At 35.6% G+C, this 21,030-nt stretch overlaps 1 protein-coding gene across 2 annotated transcripts in view; it reads left to right on the top strand.

Moving 5' to 3' along the window:
- Positions 1-7,719, top strand: part of LOC148037031 (glycine-rich domain-containing protein 2-like) — a 63,164-nt gene extending 55,445 nt beyond the window's left edge. Inside the window, exon 10 of one of the 2 annotated variants that reach the window (XR_015690564.1) lies at positions 7,441-7,719. Coding sequence is in view for 1 of the 2 variants with exons in the window: in XM_087675970.1 (XP_087532096.1) it covers positions 7,441-7,451 (11 nt within the window). In the remaining variant the exon portion in view is untranslated. The remainder of the gene's footprint in view (positions 1-7,440) is intronic. The other variant, XM_087675970.1, reaches the window with a different exon arrangement.
- The last annotated feature ends 13,311 nt before the right edge of the window (positions 7,720-21,030 follow it).

The raw sequence follows: 21,030 nt of genomic DNA, 5'->3' as shown, positions 1-21,030 counted from the left end.
TGATTATGACCGACATCATGCCAATACCTATGCTCATGGACTTGCCAATCATCATACTTATGGATAGCCTAGGATGCAAGGACATCATTGTAATCATGTTGGATAGTCATCATGCAATCTTGGGCAGCATGTTTATGGGCAACAATATGACCAAAGTTTTGGTAGTAGGCAACATCAAGTAGATGTATTTGGACAGCAGCATTAACATTTTTGTGACATGTATTCTCATAGAGATTATGGACAGCATGACCAATGCTGTGGGATCAATGATCAAAGGCAGCATGCTTATGTACGTGAGCAGCAAACATCAGTGGAAGCAAATGCATATGCTCAACCAAACTGTCCCTTTGATGCACAGCAGGACTATTATCACCATATGCAGTATGGACAGCATGAGCATTATGGTCATGAGCATGGACAGCTGTCTGTTGTACATGAGCAGCAAGATAACTATGAGCAGCATGTCAGAATTATTATAGAGCTGACCAATGGTGATGAGCAGGTGTGTAAATTGCTATCTAAGGCTAAACGCGTTAGATACCTTACTAGTGATACGATACAGGAACTGCATGCTGCGGGCTTATGCTATCGATGTGCTAAGCCAATATCTTGTAATCATCAAGCCACATGCAGGGCAAAGACTGCCAAAATACTCTTGGTATTTGAATATTATGATGCAAAGGATGGAGAAGATCTTGTTGAAGACCATTTTGGTATGGGTCCACAACAAGAACCTCAGTTCAAGAAAGCAGATCATGGGCAGCATGTGGATTTGGATGATCATGACGCCATGTGGGAACCCTGTCAGTCCACAAACCTGCAGTTTAAATGCTTAGACATCACTAAGAATGCAGGGTCCATGAATATACAGCACTTAGGGGTTGATGCAGTCCATGCAATGGTGACTTCAGCCTCATATGCTTCAGTCATACAGAGCATGGTGATGCCTGAGAGGCTTATGGAAGAGTTAGTGAATACCATCATGATGATCATGCTTCCAGTTGTACTTGACTTTGACCTTATGAAAGTTGATCCAATGCATGGCAGCGATACCACTTTCCCTTTTGATCCGGGTGGCTACAGGCTGATTTTGACCCTTTGCATAGACTAGTACTACTATTGAATATTAGGTAATCTTTCCTTTTACCACTTGTAATGCTATACAGAGTAGTACTCTGCAGCCCACTACTTGGCTATACCAATAAGTTCGATCTTTGTTTTTTAGGACAAAAACTTCATTTTTGAGTGGGGATGGATTGTAAGAAGCTGAGAATAAGGAATAGTGTAAATAATATTGATATTATGCCATGTCACATTGACATTGGTATAAAAGGAGAGGACATGTAATTTTACACATCTTTTTGACACAATAATATAATTACAGTCTTTCTCTCCCTTCTTGCTCACAGCTTCTATGGCTTCCCCTTCTTTCCTGTCTTTCTCTCTCTAAATCTAGTCTTTCTCTCTTCTCGTCACTCATTTTCTCTCTCTTCCTGTAGTCTTTCTCTCTCTTCTGCAGTCTTCTCTCTCCTCTTTCTCTCTCCCTAGATCTCTCTCTGACAGTAAAATATTTTAATACTTGCAATTTACAAAAAGAAAGGTTACAAAATATGTTAATATAGTTTGATAGTGATGTATGTGAATACACTTAGAACCACTAGAGTACTTTTCTTTTCCTCTTTATGAGGTTTTTTCCTTGGCCTTGTATAAATGCCTATTTACATTTAGGGCATACTTAGTCTTGTAAATCTTCTCTATTAATACCTCTCAATACACTTTTGCTCATGAATATATGTGTGCATCATGTGGGTTCAAAAAAGGGTATTTTTAAAATACCATTTTTATATATTTTTTACATACAGAAGGGTGAAATATAATTGGGTTATATATAGATTGAATAGAAAAGGGTTATGTTTTATTCATAAAAAATTCACAGATAAGGATATTTAAAAATAGGTCTTGAATGTACGTGATGTAGAGGCTATACGTAAAGTAACTTCCCCAAGGTGGTACTCTCTTAAGCTTCGTTTTCTCCAAGTTGTGTATTTTTTTTTTTGTAACCTTAAATCTAACAACTATTTTAAGAGTCAGCTTTGTCCTCTTGGGCAAGGTCACAACACCTCCAATTGATCAACATTTATTGGATAGATTTTCAACCATTTATATAGGTGTTGTAGGTTATTCTCGGTCATACACAGGTCGCTTATAGGTTATTACAAGGAAAGGGGCACTAGGAGCCATTTTGGAGACATTATTCACTTGATTACATGTGGTGTTGTAGGATATTTCAAACCCTAAACAAGGCTTATACAAGTCATTATAGGTGGTATTTAGTGCCTACATGTCTTATCTAGATTGCTACAAGGTTTAGAGACCTTATTTTGGACCTATTGGTGCTTCGGATGCCAAAATAATGAGTTTATTGGGTGTTGGATTTTTTTTACAGCAAAAAAAGAATATTCCTAAAATATTTTGATTTGATGTTGAAATAAATTATGATAGCTCATCTCAAAGAGGTATTCATTAGCTTTTATTGAACCAAAAAGTTCCTCATTTTGATGTCACGGTGAAAAGTTATAGCCATTTTTGTGACAAGAGGTCTACTTGGACTACACTTTGATAGTGATAGAAATGGCTAGAAATAAGGGAAATAACAAAGCCAAGGAGGATGTCTAGCAAGAAATACATGAAGCAATACCTGAGCCACACCATATGATGATGAATCACATGAGTATGTTGATATAGTATATTAAATGCCACACTTTGTCAACATGAAACTAGGTATTCCTTTAGACATAAGGATATTGGATTAAGTGGTTTAGCAAATTCAAATGCCCAAAACAAGGAAGTCATGGAGCAAATGTCCCACTCTACTAAGGACTCCTTGGAGAAATTTGCTTATTCCATTAAAGAATCTTTGGATAAGCTTAGTATTCAGATGTGTATGCTTGTGATAGCACAAATTGTTAGACAAAATTAGAAAAGATAAGTAATCATTTTAGGATTCAAATCCTAATCCAAAGTCTAGTATCATTGGAAAGAAGGGTATACTACATACTACTTATGAGATTAGGGAGACATCTTTTCAGACTGATGAGCCAATTTTGAGCATTCATGCATCCAACCCTTCTCTAAGTTACTTTGAAGGGCATATACTTCAAATATTGCCATTGAAGTGGTAAAACTTTGTTCCATTGCAACATATGCAGACCACGTCTTTTTATCCCATGAAATTGGCTTGTTTAAGCTTCTATCAGATTTTGATTTTGCAACTCGTGCTTCTGCATACAATGCATCCCATGCATGCATTTTTCCAACATCAAAATCTTGTTGGAAGCTGGACTTACTAGTGTTCCAAAATTTTAAAAGATTTCCAATCATGCTGGAGATCCATCTCGTGGCAACAACAGCATCTAAATCCATACTTTCAACATAACATGCAATCCTTGGGTTTTCTAAATGTTTTTTAATTTGTGAAATCACATTACATCTTAGTATGTCTCTTTTTCCAATATTCCAACAAATATCTCTCATCTCTTCTTCTTTCATAGAGCATATTTCTCTAAATAGTCTGTATCTACATTCTTTCAAAAGTATCTTTTTATCCAATTTACTCATATTACCTTGGACACTTGTTTTTCCCTCAACATCCATACCTAAAAGGTGAAACCAATAGGGCATATTGATAAGGTCTGTGTGTGTGTGTGTGTATGTGTGTGTTCCCATTGTATATAGTTAAAATTTTACTCTTAAATTTTGAGCTTAAGATAGATACTAATGTGGATTATCAAGTACTTTCTTTGAAATGAGTATATGAATAATTATGTAGTGTTAAGAAGCACAAAGATAAAATCTACTAGCATTTTTTAATATTAGTTATATTTTTCCATATATAAATTAACCACACTAGATATATATCCATTAGTGCCAAAATCATAAAGACGTGGGACATAGATACCATCTTTAGTGCAAGTCATCGCTAGCTATTCTTCCTAAACTCCATTAATTGATCAACCTCATGCTTTATCAATAATATTTATTTCTCTTTAGTAATATTCTCTGTTGGATCCTGCATTAGACTCCTATTATATTATGAGTAGTTTATGTATAGTTACTACATTGGGTAACACGTTGCATAGTAAGATTATGTAAACTTTATGTCTCTTTAGATGTGAAATGAATTACACTAAATATAGTATATTGTAGTGCCAAGCCAAATGGACTTGGGACATGGATACCATGTTTAGTGTAATCCATTTGCAAAAGCCATAGTGTAAAGTACTTCGTAGCCATAATGTAAAGGATATATTCTCTCCTGAATGAATGCCATTTAAAAGTTCCAAAAAGGTTTTGAACTATATACAAGGTCACATCATATGTTATACCTCGGTACTCCAATCAAGGATCATGTATGATTTAGACTATAATGATGGAATATGTATTGAATTAATTAACGTTCAACGGTCTTATATATAATATTTTCAAAAGTTAAACACCTTCAAAAGATAATTGAAGAGAAAGAATCTCATTAATGAGTTAAATGTGTGAGAGAGAGAGATCTTCTTGAAACAATCTCCTTATTGTGAATGAATCTACAAGTACACATACAAACCAAGTATACTAGACAATAACTAATGTTTATATACAGGAAAAATGTGAGCTTTGTACGGGGGATAGAAAAGTACTGCTAAATAGTATGATGACCCATATTAAATGTTTATAAGGTGTGCATGTGATCACTTGTGCATCGAAATGATGTTAACAATGGCATACACAAACCAAGTACACTAGGTGAGAACTATGGACTCTTAACTTGTGCCAAGTACAATCATATAAATGTGTATTGATCATATGGAAATAGTAGACTTACACATGCAATAAATCCTACAATGAAATTATTAACCCTAAAAAGTATACCGATCAAACAATTTATTCAACATTACCTAAGCAAACTCTTGTAAAAGATATTATACCCTTGTAAAATTTCCCTACTATTCAATAGTGCAAGGCTTTTAGTTTTTTTCCCTTTACTTTCACTCAACTATTTCGCTTTGTAGGGTAGAGGGGCCAATCATATTACATGTAACTCTTTGAGGCTTGATGTTTGCACATCAAGGAAAAGGTTGAGACAAAGCAACCATGTATGGATTCATTGATTTATAAATGTCATGTCATGTAATGGTGGATTGAATCATAGAAGAAAAAAGCCCTTGATAGATTCAAACATTTTATTATAATATTAGTATGGGATCAAACCCTCATTTCCTCCAATAGAGGATAACACAATAATCTTTTACTTAAAGAAACATTGATAATTGATCTTTAACATTATGGAGTCCTTCCAAATGCCAAGCAACATGTTTTGAGGTATTCATATTTTCCAATGAGAAGGCTACTCTCTCTCTCTCTCTCTCTCTCTCTCTCTCTCTCTCTCTCTCTCTCTCTCTCTCTCTCTCTCTCTCTCTCTCTCTCTCTCTCTCTCTCTCTCTCTAAACTAGGGCATGGCACCATGCCCCAATTTATAGAGTTTTAATAACCCTACTTCCTTTTATTATAGAGTTTGTACATATAGGGGGTTCCATTATCATTCAACACAACTCTTATTGGGGATAATGTGATTTCAAGCCATGTATTATGTGAAAGAAAGCACCCTCTACTTGGAATCATTGCACTCATCCAAAATGAATTATTTGTATGGCTACTACTATGCTGAAAGTCATATTTTTGGTTGCCAATGAATGAATTATGGATTCCTTCAAAATGAGCTACTAACCTCTATTGACTCTACTTTTGCTGGCTCTAGTCATGTGCACTCGAACACTAATGATAGCATTGATGGAATTGTTGTGGGTGGTCCTGAACTTGATAGTACTACAACTGCCTGATACTAGCTCTGATCATGGACACTTAACCATTGATGATGCTCTTGATGGCATTGTTGGGGTTGATCAAAAACTTCATAATGCTATTGATGGGTGCTGCTAATGAAGCAGGTGGATGATTGAGAAAATGATTTAGTAAACAAATGGAATGTGTAGAATTGTCATATGCCAACTTATGAACAACCAAAAAATATATTTGACTTTCAAAAATTTAGGCTATACTTGTTGTCTTCTTTGAAAGCACACATTTGGAAGAACTAGGAGATGGGAAGCTTAAACATCCACTCTAAGATTTAATCTAAAAGCACCAATAACCATCAATTATTGGGCTATTGTTCTATACTTGTTTTCTTTAAAAGCACACACATATGAAAGGATTTGGAGATGGGAAACTTAAATATAAAATCAAACATTTATCTAAGGTCTAATTATTTGAATATTGTTTTGAAATGGAGAAACTTATTTAAGCTAGACACCTCAGTAAAAATCACATATATACCATGAACCCTCACTATACAAAGCTTCTATAGGTAGTCATGGTATAAGGCATCGAGCTTGTTCAAGCTAGCTTCCCACTATCCATAGTTGGTACCATTGAAGTTTTGGTATGTGGATTGAGGTAATAAGTTTACATGACAGTATGCTTCATAGTTTCATCTTAAATAAGTGTTTTGTACACAACCTTTGAGTTTGAATTCATTGCATTGTTTAGAATCTTAGAGTCAAATGGAGATTTGTGAGTTGCAAAAGGCCTCTAGAACAAATCCAATATATAGTAGGCAAGGTAATTGGGCAACCACTTTGGGGCATGATACTAGTTGCCCCTTGTCCAAGCCGACCAACTCTGAATGTGTGCCTACATATTTTGTTAAGCCCACACCTAGATCAACTTGCAAAATCCTCACATGACAACAAATGCAAGCAAAGCTTAGAACATGGATTGTCATCACATTCACTTTCCAACCATAGTTTGTCTCACCTCTAATTAACATCTATGCTATAAGGTTAATACTTTGACTTGAATATAGAAGAATGGTAGAGGCTAGGGAGGCCAAATCCTTCTATGTGTGTTGATGGTAGTGTGAATCAATGGATATATGATGTATCCATAGCTCATAGGTCCCTCCAGACTCCAAGCTCCTCAACAAATGCACTGAAACTTTCCACTTGATGCCAGGAGGCATATTCCACGGTGGATTCCGTGAAACCACGGTGGATTCTGTCAGTTTTTATTCCACGCTGGATTCTGTGAGGTTTTATGGTGGATTCCGTGAAATTATTTGTCGGAGCTCATACACAAGGTGGATTCCTTGTGCGAAACATTGACAGGGACGCCTATCATTTTCGGGCGTCATGTTAATTTAATGTGCAAGTGGGTGATTCCATAGCGCGTGATTCCACAAAAATTAATGGACATTTATGAGTTTAGAGTGTGCACTCATATTAAATTAAGGTTAGGACAGAGTTCCAATCTATTTATTTATTTTGTAGCTGAATGCTAGGTATTCACTTTTGTCGGTTTAATTTTATTATTTTCTAACAATTGTGAATGCTTCAGTTGATGTGTAGAGCAAGCAGTGTTGGCATTGGGAAGCACTGGGCGATAGCGTGTATTCAAGTTACTTAGAAGAAATTATCATTTTTGATGGATGTGCATCTTATCATTAAAGACGTGGCACTAATATTTATTTAGGCATGCTTATCTATTGAAGCGCTTGACATATATCTATTATTTTGTGTGCGCATGGATGCACGGTCTAAATATTCATTATTGGACATTGTATTTGGGCATTGCTCGACTCTTGGGTCACCCAACCGCTTTATTCTTTATTTGGGCAAAAGCAAACACAAAGCTAAAGCATGCTAATTGTAAAATTGGGCTATTTTTGAGCTTTGAGATGAATAAAATTTATAAATACATACTTTGTGGAGCTCTCACACAAGGCATGGGGGGAGATTGTACCTAATTGGTCTTTTTACCTCATGTCATGCAAGTATATTCTCTTGATTTTTGAGCTTGAAGTAGAGTTCTTTGTTCTTGGGGACCTTCCGACGCTCGCTACATACACATACCTTCTAAAATATTAACTTAGTACGCACCATGTAATATGTGATAGAGCTTTGTAGCATGACAACTATATCAACCTTCAAGTAGTGCAAAGTTTGAACTTTGAAGACCTACAAGCTACCAGTCTATGTGTTGCAATGTCCAACTTTGTGAGCTTGCAAGTAGTGTGGACTTTGAAGACCAACTTGGAAATTGGAAGTACTCTACAATGTCATCGTGGAAGTTGGAACAGTCCTACGGAAGCATAGAAAACTGTGAGGCTAAGTTCTAACAAAAGCACGCTTTCAACTTGAGTCAAGAGTCGAAGCCACTACATTAAGAAGGAAAAGAGTGTGTTGAAGGGTATAAATAATAATGGAATAAAGCACGAAGTCAAAGAAAGATAAGAGAGATCAACTAAGGTGTACGATACATTAGTCAAAGCAGGTGCATAAACAAAAATCATATGACAAATGGGTAAATAATAAAGAAATAGTGAAATGGTCCTAAGCGATTATTACTCTGTGGACATATTTCAAAGGAGAAATGATAAAGAAATAGAGACATGTATCCAAGCGATCTCTCTCTCTCTCTCTGTGCACATTTTGGAAGAATTTACCCAAGTGGATCCCTCTTTCAATCTATTTCGGTCTTTTGAAGAATTCATTTGCGGCTCTGTGTGTGTGTGTAGTGAGGGTAAGCTTGCCTTTTAGATGAATTAATCTGCAGCTGTGACACACACACATAGAGAGAGAGAGAGAGAGAGAGAGAGAGAGAGAGAGAGAGAGAGAGAGAGAGAGAGAGAGAGAGAGAGAGAGAGATAGCATGCTTTCCTTTCTATGCTTTTCTGTGAGAGAGAGAGAGAGAGAGAGAGTACACTTTTACCTGATTAGCAAAGCCCACCCCAACACTGAGCAGAATCCTACTAATGATGAGCATGGTCACATCCTTGGCACCGGCGTTGATGGTAGCGCCCACCAGGAGCTCAAGCCACCCATTAGTGTCTCGTGTCTCAATGCTTAGGAGTCAATGCAACATGGCAGCTTGCGCAATCTGCACTGGTAGTCTGGAACTATTACTCACACACTCACATCCTTGATCATCGCCTCCTCTTAAATTGCAACTCCCTCAGTCTGTGCACCCCATCCTACTATCATTCTCTCCTCAAATGATAAGGAAGCCTCAAGGAAGTGTCCCTTATAAAAAAAAACTCCATTCTTAGAAATATTTGCTCATTGTAGATAATGGTGCAGGTAGGTAGCCTGCTCTCAAGAGTAACCACAAGTGCAAGCAATACAAGGTGTTGATCATGAGTCAAGACGCATCGCTACTTGTGCAATCTAGGGAACATGAATTGGTGGGACTACGAGATGCTATAGCCTGCTACCCGGAGAAATGTACTTGAAACTTTGCAAGGTGGAGTTAACGAGGAGAGTGGCAGTAATGGCATAGAGAGGCTGATAGGGGTATGTAGTAGGGAGGAACATCAGATCATGACGTGGAGATATATATATGTGTGTATTTTGAGAAAAGGGGAAAGAGAGAGAGAGAGAGAGAGAGAGAGAGAGAGATCTTGATTTTTCAAATTATCTTTTTAATAGGGAGAGGGAGTGTATGGGTCCATCATTATAGATAGAGGGGGGCAGTGTTCGGGAAAAAAAAATTGTGAGCCTAACACAGATCCTTCTTCTCTTAACCTAAGGCGGTTTCATAAAATTTGAACCATACAAAACCTTTACATTCTAAATCGAATCGGCCCAATTCCCTTGATTCTACAAATTGAATCGGTCAAATTCCTTTTTAAATCTTTAATGAAAGGATAATCGTTTTTTTTTCTATTATTTGAAAGGGGTTTTATCTCAAAGTTTTCCTTGGAATTTGTTCAATTACTTCTCTTATACCTTAGAAATGAAAACCCTTATTATCATTAGTAACTTGATCTACATTACATATCTAAAATTTAAATAGATAAAAACAATGTATGCAAGTTGTTTCTATGTCTCTTAGTGGGTCTATGCCATATGGCCTCAGAGAAGTATACACATTATAGGCACAAAGATAAAGAGAACGTATTAAAAAAATAGAAACCCAAAAGAAAAGAAGTTAACTATTAAAAGCATAGAATAAACAAAAAGAAAAAAAAACTAGCATAAAAGATAACATAATAAAACATAAGCAAAACAAAAAATTAAAAAGTTTAGAAAAAGTCAAACACATTTTATTAAAAGCAATCATGATACAAAAAGAAAAAAAAACTTAAGCAAAACAAAAAATAAAAAAGTTTAGAAAAAGTCAAAACACATTTTATTAAAAGCAATCATGATACAAAAAGAAAAAAAAAACTAACATAAAAGAGAACATAATGAAATACAACCAAAATTATAAACAAAAAAGTTCAAGTACATTTTATAAAAGCAAGCATGATCTAAAAACAAATGTGAAAGATTTTTATTCAAAAGATAGAAGCAAGCAAGGGAAAAATAAGTTTAACATAGGAAAATGATTAAGAGTCAAAAGAATCAAAACAACAAAAGTGCAAATAATGCATAGTGACTTCAAAATCATCATAGGCCATAAAAAATCAATTGCTCTTATGAATATGCAAATTTATTGCAAAATCAATGAACAAATTCCTTGTGCTATGTATAAATGGCGATGTGTTTTTTCAGTCCATAAGTCCATACTCTCAATGAACTCTATATCAGTGAACTTAGAAGGCCCTTCAATAAAGATTTTCATTAATGCATCTAAACTCTTAATCTCCAAACGATTACGAAGCTTACTCTTTATCACAGTTCGAGCACTAAAACCTCTCTCACAAATAGCAATGCTCGAACATTGGACACGAGCTACTTGACAAAGAGTAAGAATATTCAGATAAGCATCCCTCCACATACTATTGCAAGCAAGTGTTGAAGTTATTTCTAACAATGTGAATGGTATCCAATCTCTAGAAGCTTGATGCTTAAAATTTCTAAATTCTTTCTTAAACTCGTCAACTTCTATCATTGCAGGGAATTCTTCTATATTTAGCTTTTTAGGAAAACCATAATATGAAGTTAATTGATCTATCTCTTGGGTTCCATAGTTTTTTAAGGCCTTCTCATGTATTCGATGTTGTGCAGGCACAAGTATTTTTAAACAAGTAAGTATAGAATTATCTTGAAATCGAGAATTCAAGTTACTTACCACTGAATTGGCAAAAGCAACTTGAAATTCTAAGGCCCTGTTAAAGTCTTCTCCATTAATTTTACGTTTTAAATCATGCTCATAAAATTTCTTCCCATGCAAAGCACCTCTTAATGTATATAAATATCCTTTTTCAGGCCCATAGTCTGGAAGGATATCATATCCATATACTCCAATAGTTAATGCATTCACATCAACAGGAGGACAATCAATGTAATATTGTGTTATGGATACAATTTCATTCTTTACAAGACTATCTATAGTGGTGACATCTACAAAGTCTTTTTGAAACATTTGGCTTAGTGTTATTAAACCTCTCAAAATGTCAGCTAAGAAATGTAAGCAATAAACACACTCAAACTCAACCAATTCTTCATAAATATGCAATGCCTCTCTTTTTGTGATATCAAGTATTGCATCTAAAGACTTACACACTCTACTAATAGCTCTATATCTACTTAACCATCTCACATCAAAAGTATGCTCAAATCGAAGAATGGGACATGCCAAATCTTGTTGCATAGCTTGCAACCCTTCTAATCTCTTCGTGCTAACATTAAAATGCGAAGCTATAGCATTAATAAGTTTTTTTAGCTTTTTGCAATAAGGCATCTCTTTTGCTACACTAGATATTGCAAGGGCACTACGATGGGCAACACAATGAATTGATGTTAAAAATGGATTAACGTGTTTTTTCAATAAGGCCTGGACACCATTCTCCTTTCCTACCATTGTGGAACATCCATCAGACCCAAATGCAACAAATCTAGATAAATCTAGCTTACATTTCTTTAGCTCTTTAATAATAGCCTCAAACAAAGATCTTGCAGTGCCATCATGCACACGTATGATATCATAAAAGCTTGTTTTAGGAACATAATCAACCTCGAGATATGATAAATAAATAACCATATGTCCATGTGAGGAGATATCATTTGACTCATCAAATAAAACACCAAACCATGGACTAGTTGAAATCTTTTCTATTGTACTTTTCATAAGAGACGATGCCATGCAAAAAAATCATTTCAGCACATGCCTTATCATCATTATAAAGACTAGTAGTGTATGGTGCATGGCAATCTTGCAATAAGCTTATCATGTCAAGAAACACAGAAAATGGAAAATTTTGCTTTGCAATCAAATATGCCGTTCTAAATAATGAAAGTAATGCCTCATCTTTTACTTCTCTTATTTTTTTAACACTCTTTTCAATTGAGTCTTTTCCTTCGAGTAAAATAGCTTGCATAGCAAACTTATGACATGATGTGCGAACATGGGATTTTAAGTTGCTAATTTTAAAATTTATAGATCCCCCTTTTGAATATGCACTATGTGGATGAGGATATTTCAAACAAAATTTACAAAACATTTTTACTTCATCTCTATCATAGACAAGCCATTTAAATTGGTCTAGCCAATCCTCTTGAAAAAGTAAACGTCCTTCTTTTTTGCTTTCAAATTCAGTCCTTTCTTCAAGTGACATGTTATCGAATGATTCATTTGAAGATAACACATTAATTGAAGTTGAGCCCCCAACATTATCCGTATTTTCTTTTAACTTTTTAGAAGGATGCTTGGCTATGTTTTCAATCCCAACCCATACAACAAGGTTTCCTTGTCTCTTATCTTTCAATTTAGGTGCCATTCTCAAAGTTAAAAAGAGTGGTTGCAATCTTACCGTGTTTTTTATAATCATTGAAATTTTCTACCTTTTGTTAGGCATTCGTTCCCTTTGAAAATCTAAGCTCCTCCAACGGCCAGCCTCTATCTTCAAACTACAATGTCTCACAAAGCTTTTTAACCTATTAACAACCACATAGCAAAAAAAAATAAAAATTAGTACTAATATTTTGCCTTTAAGCTTTCACTAACACACATATACACACAATGCACACGTATGTCACACACACACACACACTCTCTCTCTCTCTCTCTATATATATATATATATATATATATATAAGTGTTTGTGTCTATGGTTGACAAAGCAAGTGCTCCTACGAGCTTTGTTGGTCATACTTTCCATCAGGCTTCGGAGTATTATCAAATGATCGTGTAAACTTAGAACTACCACCTCTCACCTTTCTTTGCTATTTTGAATCACTCATTATTTGTTAAATATGATTTTCACCATGGGTAATGTTTTGAAGCTTGTAAACTACATGTGTTGTGTGAGTTAATGTAATGAATTTATGAATGGAGAGAAAATGATTTTATTGTTTATATAGGTTGTACATGGGTCTTTAATCTTACCAACATGCAAACAACTCTTTTGGTCAAAATATCCAATCACATATTTCACTTAAAGAGAGACAATCCTCTCTCTCTCTCTCTCTCTCTCTCTCTCTCTCTCTCATATGTGTATGCATGACATATTATACTATTATCACCATGGGTAATGTTTTGAAGCTTGTAAACTACATGTGTTGTGTGAGTTAATGTAATGAATTTATGAATGGAGAGAAAATGATTTTATTGTTTGTATAGGATGCACATGGGTCTTTAATCTTACCAACATGCAAACAACTCACATATTTCACTTAAAGAGAGACAATCCTCTCTCTCTCTCATATGTGTATGCATGACATATTATACTATTATCTCAATTCTAAACTATTATCTCAATTCTAACATTAAACAAACTTGTTTAAACTTTAAAGTTTACACACAATATTGAATATCATCAAGCATGCCTGAAACCTTTAGGCTTTTCCTTGAGGCTGGATGGCAAATGTGATTGACACTGAGTAGTGAACACACTTCAAACTTTCAAACTTCAAAGACCCTACAAGTTGCAAAGTTCAAACTTCAAAGCAACATATGTATTATCATTTATGCCATCCAAATCAATATCTAATATCACCAGTCGCAGCGGCGCAGCCCCAGGAGGCAGGAGCCTGCCACCTGGAGGCCTGAGGTCGCAGCCCTAGGAGGCGGCAGGCCCAGGAGGCGGGAGCCTGGAGAGTTGAGGCTCTGAAGACTGAGAGGCAGGTCATGGGACTGGATAGTGGAGGGCCGAGGTTGATCTTTGAAGCCTGAGACTCGAGAGGCAGAGTCCAGACTGCAGTGCTGAGTGCGGGGGCGTAAGTCTGGACAGTGGAAAGTTGAAACTCAAGTGCCACAATGCATCTTTTGAAGACTGAAGTTTGCATGTCCCATGATGAACTCTCAAGTCTCGACTCTCTCTCCAATTTACTGACAGTAGTCAGCAGCTTTAATTTTTATTAAGGCTAAAACGTTTAAACTTTGAACTTGACACTAGTTAGTACTAAGTAGTGACTAGAGTCTAGACAGTTGAAATTTGAAAGTTGACAATGTGAATGGACATTGGAGTCTTGGACAATTGAAATTTAAAAATGTTAATAATAATTAATTCAAAAATAAAATTTAAAATTTAAATATTAATATATATTATATATGTTGTATTATTAAAAATCATTTTCCATTTATATTTAGAAAGATCTTATCCTTCTACTTTAATCATGAGAAGGATATTCTCCTTCTATGATAAAGATGAACCGGCCTAAATGCTTTTCGCATGTATTTTTCACAAGTAGACAATTCCTCCTCAGATTGGATCGAACGAGTTTTCTTCTAAAATGAACCGGCCTTAGGATGAAGCAAACCCGCCTTTTCCCGAACACTGCTAGTTAGTACTAAGTAGTGATTAGAGTCTAGACAATTGAAATTTGAAAGTTGACAATGTGAATGGACATTGGAGTCTTGGACAATTGAAATTTAAATTTTTTAATAATAATTAATTCGAAATTAGAATTTAAATTTTAAATATTAATATATGTTATATATATTGTATTATTAAAAATCCTTTTCCATTTATATTTAGAAAGATCTTATCCTTTTACTTTAATCATGAGAAGGATATTCTCCTTCTATGATAAAGATGAACCGGCCTAAATCCTTTTCACATGTATTTTTCACAAGTAGACAATTCCTCCAAAAATTGGATCGAACGAGTTTTCTTCTAAAATGAACCGGCCTTAGGATGAAGCGGACCCGCCTTTTCCCGAACACTGCTAGTTAGTACTAAGTAGTGATTAGAGTCTAGAAAATTGAAATTTAAAAATGTTAATAATAATTAATTCGAAATTAGAATTTAAATTTTAAATATTAATATATATTATATATATTGTATTATTAAAAATCCTTCTTCATTTATATTTAGAAAGATCTTATCCTTCTACTTTAATCATGAGAAGGATATTCTCCTTCTATGATAAAGATGAACCGGCCTAAATCCTTTTCGCATATATTTTTTACAAGTAGACAATTCCTCCTCAGATTGGATCGAACGAGTTTTCTTCTAAAATGAACCGGCCTTAGGATGAAGCGAACCCGCCTTTTCCCGAACACTAGAAGGGGGGGTGGATTTGTCATAATGAAGGGGTGTTTTTCATAATGGGAATTAATACCCTACCAAGGCTAGCCAACATCCTGCAATAGGTTGGTATGTTGCAATTTTTTAATTCTGTTGATAACTCCTCTCTCCCATACGTAGACTCTAAAAGAATCTTTGTTAATTACAGACTCTCATAGTATGATAATTTTAATGAGGAAGACTTTATCAATATAATTTAAAGAAAATTTGGTAGTCACCAATAGTTTATGAGTTAATTCTTGCTTATCCAGATTAGTTAGGCTCAGTTAGACAATCCAATTTGCTTAGTTGCCTCCAACGTCCAGGATTTGACTCAACTCCAATATCCCCCTTCTTGAAAGTCGATATCCAAATTTTTAGTTAGGACAATAAAATGATGCTAAAAAATAATAATAAAGGTATCATTGATTTTTTCTTGAAGCCCAATCTTGGGCATCAAATTTAAAGCATGAAATAAATCCATTAGAATACATCACACTCACTTGCACCAATCACAATTTGCACCCAATTGCAATAGCTTAGGAACTTGATCAATAAGCTAGGGTCGGCAATGTACACAAGTAGTCAATTCATGCATAGTACCTAGGGTTGAGGTATTGATGTACTTAGTCCTAGGTGATACTCGTTCATAGAACTTAGAAACTCAAGCACATTACCCCTCAAGAATTTGCACACATTAAGCACTTAATCACATAAGGCACATAGGTGCCCTTGGCCATTTAGAAGCACCCAATCACATTGCCTTGATCCATTTAGGCACACTTAGACCAACTATCCTAGGGCACATCTAGTTAGGTGCATTTTCACTTAGAAATTAGCATATACTTGGGCACGATTTAGACACCCATCCACTTAGGAGCATTAAACACTTAAAATTAAGATTAACTTGTGCACTTGGTCTAGGGTGTACTATAGGAGTTTTTGTACTAATGTGCACACCACCCTAGGTCATTCAGGACATACAGCTTAGGACACATAATTGATAGGCACTCTTGTGCACATTAGGTACGAGCACTTAGTTACAAGATAGAAGGTAGAACCTAAGCACATAATATAGGGATATACCCTTGCACCACTTGTGTACATTTAGGGTGGACACTCAAGCACATGAGTATGTAGGCACACACCATTTAGCCTTAGTACATATTATGATTCCAAATATAGAACTAAAGCACATACCATCCATATATTAACCTAGGCACATTGCACATAGTCATTCTAGGGATCTCTTAGCATAATAGGGCACCACACACATACTAGACCTTGCACTCTTACATAGGCCCCTCTATCGTGCAAAAGACATCTAGAGCACTTAGGTGATTTTCACCATAGAAGAATACTTTAAGAACTTTATTCTCATAACCACCCCTTCCTAGATGTAGTAAGTCCTTTTTAGGACACATCCCAATTTCCTTGTCTAAGGTGCTTCTACCTTTCATTAGAGTGAGCCCCACACACACCCCCCCACACCCTTGTGTGCTTATGGAAAATTTTGAATTAAAAGACCCTTAATGTTGAGGTTCATCATACCCTTTTGTTAGAGATCCAGGCTAGTTTTATGATTTAATAACTCCCTTTTGTAAAAACTTTACATGTTCAATATAAAGACCCCTTTTGTGAATAGATCTATTGCTTTTAAAATATTTCCTTATATAAATGTACATCTGTAAGCCTACGGATTTTTGTATTCCCTTTTTTTTGAACTCACGTTACACACATTTTGATAGATACTGACCCCCCCAAGATTATTATAGGAACATGGTGTCATTTCCTTTGAGATTGCAAGCTCGCATAAAGAGATGGCTATGAATGTGTATGAATAATATATGTTGCCTATTCTCCATGTGATTAGGAAGTGGCATGACTATTTCTATGGTAGCTAATTTAGAGTCAAGAGTGATCACATAGTCCTAAAGTACTTCATTATCCAATCAAACCTCACTCTTAAGAAGTAGCATAGATGGGTGGCTACTCTACAAAGTTATGACTTTGACATTACACCTAGAAGGGGCAAGGACAATATAGTGGTCAGTTCTCTTTTAAGGATGTGGACATGTAAAATTTCAACCATGATTGAGCAACATAGTGACTGGGTTGAAGAGTTATAGGAAGCCTATCTTTTGGATGAAGAGCTTAGCCATACATTTCAAAAATTATAGCAATGCTTAATGGAGGAAAGCTCACATTTTCATCTTATAATGGCCTCATCTAGTTCAATGCTAGGATTGTTATCCATCTACTTCTCCCTGCAAGCTAAAAATTAGAGGAGATGCATTCTTCGGCCTATACTTGGAAATTTTGATGTGCTTAAGGCCTATGATAAAGTTAGCAAAAGCTTTCACTAGAAGGGATTATGGAAAGATGTGAAGGACTATATCATGAAGTGCATTCTATGCCAATAGAATAAAGATATCACTCATAAGCCAAGTGGTTTATTATAGCCATGGCCCATTCCCGAAGGAAATTGGATAAATAGAACCATGGATTTTATTAGTGGCTTTCCTACAAGTAAAAAGGGATGGAATAGGATCTACATGGTGGTGGATATACTCACCAAGGTAGCCCATTTTATTTCCACAAAGACACAATTCATGGCATCATGGTTGGCAAGTTATTGAATGGAGGATGTCTTCAAATTAGATAGATTACCATAGGTGATTGTTCATGTGTAGATTTTGGCAAGCAGTATTTAGCTCAATGGGTACTAAGTTGGCCCCTTCTATAGCCTATCATCCACAGACTAATGGCCAAAGAGAAATGGTAAAGAAGTGGTTAGAGACCTAACTTCGCCATTTCTATCATGGTGTGCAACATTTGTGAGATTCTTGGTTATACTTAGTTGAGTTTTCCTATAACAATTCTACGCATGCTAGTATCAGAGTTTCACCCTCTTCAAGGCCTTGTATAGCTATAAAGAGCCCCTTCCCATAGTCATTTCTAGTGAGAAGATAAACCCTCATGGGAAAGAGGAATTATGGAGGATGTTGATCCTTCTTCAATAGTTCAAGGTGAATCTTAGGAAAGCCTAAGAGCATATGAAGATGTATGCTAATGAGAAGAGGTGCCCTATAGAGTTCCAAGAAGGAGAGTTGGTTTTGTTGAAAGTCCTAAAGTCTCATTAACCTAGATTGAAAGATGGTTCTAGTAACAAACTTGCTCATAGGTTTTATGGACCCTATAGGATCTTGAATCATATAGGAGACTTAGAACCACCCTCTTCCCCTACAATTCATAATGTGTTCATCTCAATTAGCTTAAATGATTTTATGACATCTAGGTGGATATAGTAGATGGGTTGCCTCCCATTGATGAAGAAGGTCTCATACAATACATCCCTTAGGAGATCATAAGACATCGTGAGAAGGAATTTCACTAATTGCAGCTTCTTAGAGGCATAATTCTATTTTGGATGAGTTTCCCTACTCATGGGAAGCATTAGTGGGATTGAAGTATAGCTCTAGATGGGCCAAATTTGGGTGTAAACATGACCTAGACAATAGTCTATTTTAGAATATTTTTTAATTTGTCTACTTCTAGAAAAATTCCACCCACATACAATCAAAGTACTCTTTGAGAGATATGTTCTGCTATGTGGAACACCCCATTTGGATTACCCTGTGACCATTCATGGCAATTTTTGTCCAACAGGGCATGTTCTTCTAGTAAGTTGTCTATTGATTGCAATGGATTTTACTTGAAGATTTAAAAGCTCAAATTCTCTTTTGAAGATATACACATAGTGTATATGGTAGATGCTTCTCTTTATGTCTTCATTTCAGTCAAAATATTTGATTTTATCCATTCATGATTTCCTATCATTCGTACAATTGTAAACATAGTAGTACTCTATTCCATCCATTCTTTTCAACCATTGTAATTTAGTTTCTATGGGAAAAATCCTTTGAGAGAATGGATGGATTGTAAGAAGTTGGAAAAATACATTATTTTAGATGGTTTTATTAATAGTTCCTTATCATAATGGCAATGATTTTATTAATAATATCTTGTCATATTGTCATAGGTATATAAGGTATTGAGACTTGTAATTTCTTATCACTTTACAACAATACAATTATAGTCTCTTCATTTTACATTCCTATTCATAAATTTTATGGCTTCTCTCTTCTCTTCTATCCTTCTAGTTTTTCTCTGTCCTCATCACTCATTCTCTCTACTATTTTCTCTCTATTTTGCACTATCTCTCATCATTATTCTCTCCTCTTTTCTCTCTCTTTTGAACTCTCTTCTTTTACCTCTCAATCCTCTTCTTGACAAAATATTACTTGAAACCTCTAAGATTGAGGTCCTTTAACTCTCTTTGATGCTTAGAAATGAAGAACCTCCACACTTGATGAAGAATCCTAAATTTTGAGTAGATGAGCTCTAGAGATGAAAATAAGAAAAAGCCCTAAACTAGATTTGAGAATCTTTGTTGAAGCTTTAATGGCTACCTTGCTCTTATGATAGATAGGGTTTCAAGAAAGTGCTTGAAAATGAGAAACAACTCTCAAATAGGCTTGTGAGATGATAAAGAATAGTCAAATGATCAATTTGAAAGTCTAAAACTTAAGCATTGAGCTTGCAATAGGGAAATTTATGGAGTTTTTGTTGTCTAGATTAGAATAAATCAAAATGGATCTCTCCCCCTGTAATCACCTGCCAATCCTTCATGACACACAGCTATGGTGGCCCACTCTTTGAGACAATGCCCATTTTGTTAAAGACTATGGTGAGTGTCAATGAATCAAGCTTCCAATTAGAAAGGCTAAAATGGATCTCTCCCCCTATAATCACTTGCCAATCCTTCTAAGACAAGGCCCATTTTGCTAAAGACTATGGTGAGTGTCAATGAATCAAGCTTCAAATTAGAAAGGCTCAAATGGATCTCTCCCCCTTGTAATCGCTTGACAATCCTTCATGACACACAACTAGGGTGGCCCACTCTCTGAGATAAGGCCCATTTTCTTAAAGACTATGGTGAGTGTCACAATGAATCAAGCTTCCAATTCAAAAGGCTAAAATGGATCTCTCCCCCTGTAATCGCCTGCCAATCCTTCTGAGACAAGGCCCATTTTGTTAAAGACTATGACAAGTGTCAATGAATCAAGCTTCCAATCAGAAATGCTAAAATGGATCTCTCCCCCTGTAATTGCTTGCCAATCCTTCTAAGACAAGGCCCATTTTGTTAAATACTATGGTGAGTTTCAATGAATCAAGCTTCTAATCAAAAAGGCTCAAATGGATCTCTCCCCTTGTAATCGCCTGCCAATCCTTCATGACACACAACAATCTCTTTATCTACCCAACTTCTCCAAGCTTTCAATGGCTTCTCTCACCCTTTTTCTTACATTCTAGTATTTCTCTCTCCTCTTTCCTCTCTCTTTTGCACTCCTCTCCTCCCAAGTCTCCTTCATGACAAGTAGTATTAGAGCTTGGGCTCTTGGTCCATTTGACTTTCCTATTTTCCATATTCATTTCTCCTATTCTCATTTTAGAAAATCCAACACAATAGG

Source organism: Lygodium microphyllum, chromosome 4, assembly GCF_053477565.2.
Source record: "Lygodium microphyllum isolate KBCC chromosome 4, Lygodium_microphyllum_v1.1.10, whole genome shotgun sequence".
Taxonomy (NCBI): Eukaryota; Viridiplantae; Streptophyta; class Polypodiopsida; order Schizaeales; family Lygodiaceae; genus Lygodium; species Lygodium microphyllum.
This window is presented reverse-complemented; position numbering and strand designations above follow the sequence as displayed.